Genomic DNA, 4645 nt, shown 5'->3' with positions numbered 1-4645 from the left:
GTGTAATAAAATTGGCAACATGACGTTTGGTTTTTCCATTACATTGTAAAGTCCCTGAGAGCAAAGACTATGTCTAACATGTTGAATCAGTGGACTAAAAATTGTATTTTACACATATTTTTTCCATAAGCCTAGCAAAGTATCTAGCACATACAATAAAAAAAAAATATTGCTTAATTGACTAAATCCTAGGTGTATGAGGGATGGTTCTGGGATGGAGAAGGGTGGGCATCTTTGATTCACAGATTGCTCACTTCTTAGACATTTTGTTAAGTGCTAATTGTTGATCAGACCCACTGATGAGCAAGGATAATTGCCCAAAATGTTGGCTATCCCTGGATTCAGTAAAAGCTTCATAGAGATTGCTGGTCACTTGAACCAAAACCAATGGATAAGGAAGATCATCACAGTAACTTTGCTAATATTTCTGGATTCCTCTCCCCTTTCTTAACAAAGGAGCCATGAGAGAAGACAACCAATCCTCTACCTTGGAATTCATCCTCCTGGGAGTTACTGGTCAGCAGGACCAGGAAGACTTCTTCTTCATCCTCTTCCTGTTCATTTATCCCATCACATTGATTGGAAACCTGCTCATCATCTTGGCCATTCACTCTGACATTCGCCTTCACAACCCCATGTATTTTTTCCTTGCCAATCTCTCCTTTGTTGACATCCTCTTCTCCTCTGTAACCATCCCTAAAATGCTAGCCAACCATGTCTTAGGCAGCAAAGCCATCTCCTTTGGAGGATGCCTAACACAGTTGTATTTTATGATTGCCTTGGGTAACACAGATAGCTATATCCTGGCTGCAATGGCATATGATCGTGCTGTGGCCATCAGCCGCCCACTTCATTACACAACAATTATGAGCCTTCGGACATGTGTCTTCCTAGTTGTTGGGTCTTGGGTGGTTGGAAATGCCAATGCCCTCCCCCACACTCTGCTCACAGCTGGTCTGTCTTTCTGTGGCAACAAGGAAGTAGCCAACTTCTACTGTGACACTATCCCTTTGCTCAAACTCTCTTGCTCTGACATCCATTTTAATGTGAAAGTGATGTACATAGGGGCTGGTGTTTTCTCCGTGCCATTACTGTGCATCATCATCTCCTATATTCATGTCTTTTCCACAGTTTTACGGGTTCCATCCACTAAGGGTGTGCTCAAAGCCTTCTCAACCTGTGGTTCCCACATCACAGTTGTTTCTCTGTATTATGGGACAGTCATGGGCATGTATTTCCGTCCTCTGTCTAGTTACAGCCTGAAGGATGCAGTAATAACTGTGATGTACATGACAGTGACCCCAATGTTAAATCCTTTCATCTATAGTCTGAGAAACAGAGACATGAAGGCTGCCCTGGGGAAGCTCTTCAGCAAAACACTCTCCTCATAACCAATGTGAAGTCATATTAGAGAGTCAATTGGACCCATCAATTAGAATACTCTTGAAAATCCAGTTCCAATGTCCTCCTCTACCACTAAGCCAACTTTGTTTTTCCTAGCTAATAATTCCTCTTCTCTGAAATCTTATATCTCTTATGAAGTTATCATTTTTACATATTGTTGTCCTTTTGGCAGCACAGGAATATTGGATTCATGACCCAGAAAAGCTACTGATAACCAGAATAAAATTGAGAAGGTCTAAAGCTCTGCTTCTACATGAATATATTAGGAGTAATAGTATCTGCCCCACTTTGGTCACAGGGTGGAGGATCACAATAATCTATGATTTAAAGGCTATAAATTGTTATTTAAATGTCAATTTTTTTTTTACTATTACTATTTGCTAATTACCCCTACAGTACTTACACACCTCTGAAGGCAAGTACTGCCTTAAAACATCACTGTACTTCTCATAGTCTTGGTCATATAAAGTGTTCCCAAAGATTTATGGTGGAAAGTGACTTGTACAAATAAAAATACTATTCTCCAAATTTAATCTGACAATGCTAGACCTAGTCAGATTAGACTTTATTTACCCATCCAGTAAAATCTTTAAAGGAAATGATCTGGGTAGATATTTTGTTCTTATGGATTGTTGCTTAAACTAGACTGTTTCTAAAGATCATAAGATTCTCCCTAGATTCTCCCTAGAATTTACCAAAATGACACCCACTAGTGGAGATATTGCATCTTAACATAATAAATATTCTAATTTAATAATAGCATGAAATAAAGTTATTATCATAAAGTTATTCATCCCTATTAATAATTGGGGTTCCAAATGAAAAATAAAAAAGAGGAATATTGAAAACTCATTTCTCCAGTATGGCCCAGAGAAGATGAGACTTTGATTCTGGATGATCAGCTCTGACATGTAGGTGATAGTTCCTAAACAGAGATAATTAATCCTGCAGGTCACTAAATACCCACCAAGAAAACCCACAATCTTTGATTTGATTCAATTCATGAGGAAATTATAAAACTATCTCAAAATATTAATAATATATAAGTGATTGTCCCTAAATATCATATTTCCAAACAGGGTAACATTTGTAAGAGGTGAATTGAGTGTATCTTAAAACACTGTGCAAGCTGTTTTATTGTTTACTATTTAACTGTCAGTGAAAATATAAAATTATTATTTTCTGTAGATAATTCACTTTGTCAGCTAGTTGTCCATATTGGAAGAATTTGGATGTTGGAAGATGACATCATTCACCATTTAATGCTTTCTGGGTCTCTAAAACACCAAGGATGAGAACTATCCCAATTATCTTCTTTTCAACCAAAAAGGATTTGATTACATGTGTGTAGGAATCTGTGTGAATGATTGACCAAAATGGAGTAAATGGAGGTATTTCATGTAGGGAATTTTCAAGGTTGGCCAAAAAAATGTTCTATAAATGTTATTGCCTGTCTCTCCCCCATGAGAGTATGAGAGTATGGGATCTATTTTGTTCACTGTTGTGTATTTGGTACTGAGACAGTGCTGACATATGGTAATTATTTAATAAATTTGTATGAAATGAATATAGGAACCCTGCAATAGTATGTTTAAATAATAAATGCAACAAGGTTAATTTCGCTGTTGTGGGTAAGCTCAAGAAGGCCAAATGGTCTGAGATATTTCAAATATTTCCCATAGTCAAAGTGCCAAAGAGTAGTATACAGAAGAAGAAAATGTAGGCTTTTAGGAGAACTCCATACCACTTAGCTGCTCTATATCAGTCTCACATTATTCCTCTATTTATTTTGGAGAAGGGAAGTTAATCTCCTTTATTGTATCCTACAGTAAACATAAGTATCTACATTTATGTTTGTAATGCAAATAAAAATCTCTGCATCTGTACGTCAAGTTATTGTCTCAGACATTTCCCTTTGATTCTGTCAAACAAGCTGTTCTGGAATAAATTTAGCACTATAATTTCAGTTACTTCACATACTAATATCCAGGGGTTGGCTAAGTCTGGAAAAGACTACAGTACATATGTGGTGTCAGTTTGGGTCAGTTTAGGCCCATTCAGGAAATACAAATCACATCTGTTTTTTTAAAAACCAAGAAGATGTAATACAAAGAAATAGATACAGAGGTTTGTCTTGAAAGACTGTAGGAGAAAGATGTATGTGAAGGTAATGCAGAGATTATTAACTGCAGTAAAAAATCGCTTCCCCTAGGTACAAAAGGAAAGGTGGCATCACCACAACCTGGGAGCTCAGAAGAGGCTGACCACATGTCTGATGTTTGTGTCTCTGAGAGAGCTGTTAAACAGCTGCCACTTGGTCTTCACCTGCTGAGATGACCCAAACCTTCATTCCTGAGGGATCTCTATCCACAATAATATTGCCTTTATTATTATTATTATCATCATCATCAACATTATTATTATCATTATTATTTTGGTTGTTATGATTTCTGTTCATCTCTCTTATTGGGCATACAAAAGTCACCCCAGACATAGTTCTAAACATGGTTCTAAGGAAAGCATGTTGTGTGAAAGCAACTAAATATCCTTGGTAATTGGGTTATCTCTCCAGCCAGTAGAGAAATTCCTTTTTCTGAATGGCTCATAGAGACAGGCGATAATTTTACTGATTCCAAGTAACATAATAACATTTAAAAATATAAATCCCTTCCTAAGGATGAGACTTGTCATTAGAAAAAAACAAGAGATTGTAGCATTAGATCTTCCAACCCCACCCACCAGTCCTTGGGGCAGGGAGAGTTTGCTGGAAGTTGAACTCTATTATATAAACACTCTTAAAGAACCAGTTTAGAAGACTTTCCAGGTTGATGAAAGTTTCCATGGGCCTCAATGATGTAGCACACCCCACCTCTATGGGGTACTGTCCTTGGGACACTTCTGGACCTTAACATTGTACCTCTACATCTGACTGTATGTTTCTATCCTTTATAATAAGCCCATAGACCTAAGCAACAACAACAAAAAAGTAAATCCTTAATTATTATTATTGATACCCTTTTATAAGGTTATAATAGCTGAACAAAAAAGTTTCCAGGAATATGTAGATGCAATAAAAATACAATAAGAAAAAAAAAAAGCAGAGACTTCTGAAAAGTTGGTGGAGTAAGAGAATCTAATCTCTTCTTGTCCCACAGATACTCCTAAATAACAGCCACATCAGTGCAACCAACCCAGAATATGACTTAAAGACTGGCAAAACAGACTTTCCACAGTTAATCTT

General features: G+C 36.9%; 1 protein-coding gene across 1 annotated transcript; it reads left to right on the top strand.

Annotated features, from left to right (window-relative positions):
* The first annotated feature begins 461 nt into the window (after positions 1–461).
* On the top strand, positions 462–1391 carry LOC131816658 (olfactory receptor 1A1-like). Its single transcript, XM_059149582.1, has one exon. The coding sequence runs from the start codon at positions 462–464 to the stop codon at positions 1389–1391; it is 930 nt and encodes a 309-aa protein (XP_059005565.1).
* Positions 1392–4645: the final 3254 nt, after the last annotated feature.

This window comes from Mustela lutreola, chromosome 15 (assembly GCF_030435805.1).
Source record: "Mustela lutreola isolate mMusLut2 chromosome 15, mMusLut2.pri, whole genome shotgun sequence".
Taxonomy (NCBI): domain Eukaryota; kingdom Metazoa; phylum Chordata; class Mammalia; order Carnivora; family Mustelidae; genus Mustela; species Mustela lutreola.
This window is presented reverse-complemented; position numbering and strand designations above follow the sequence as displayed.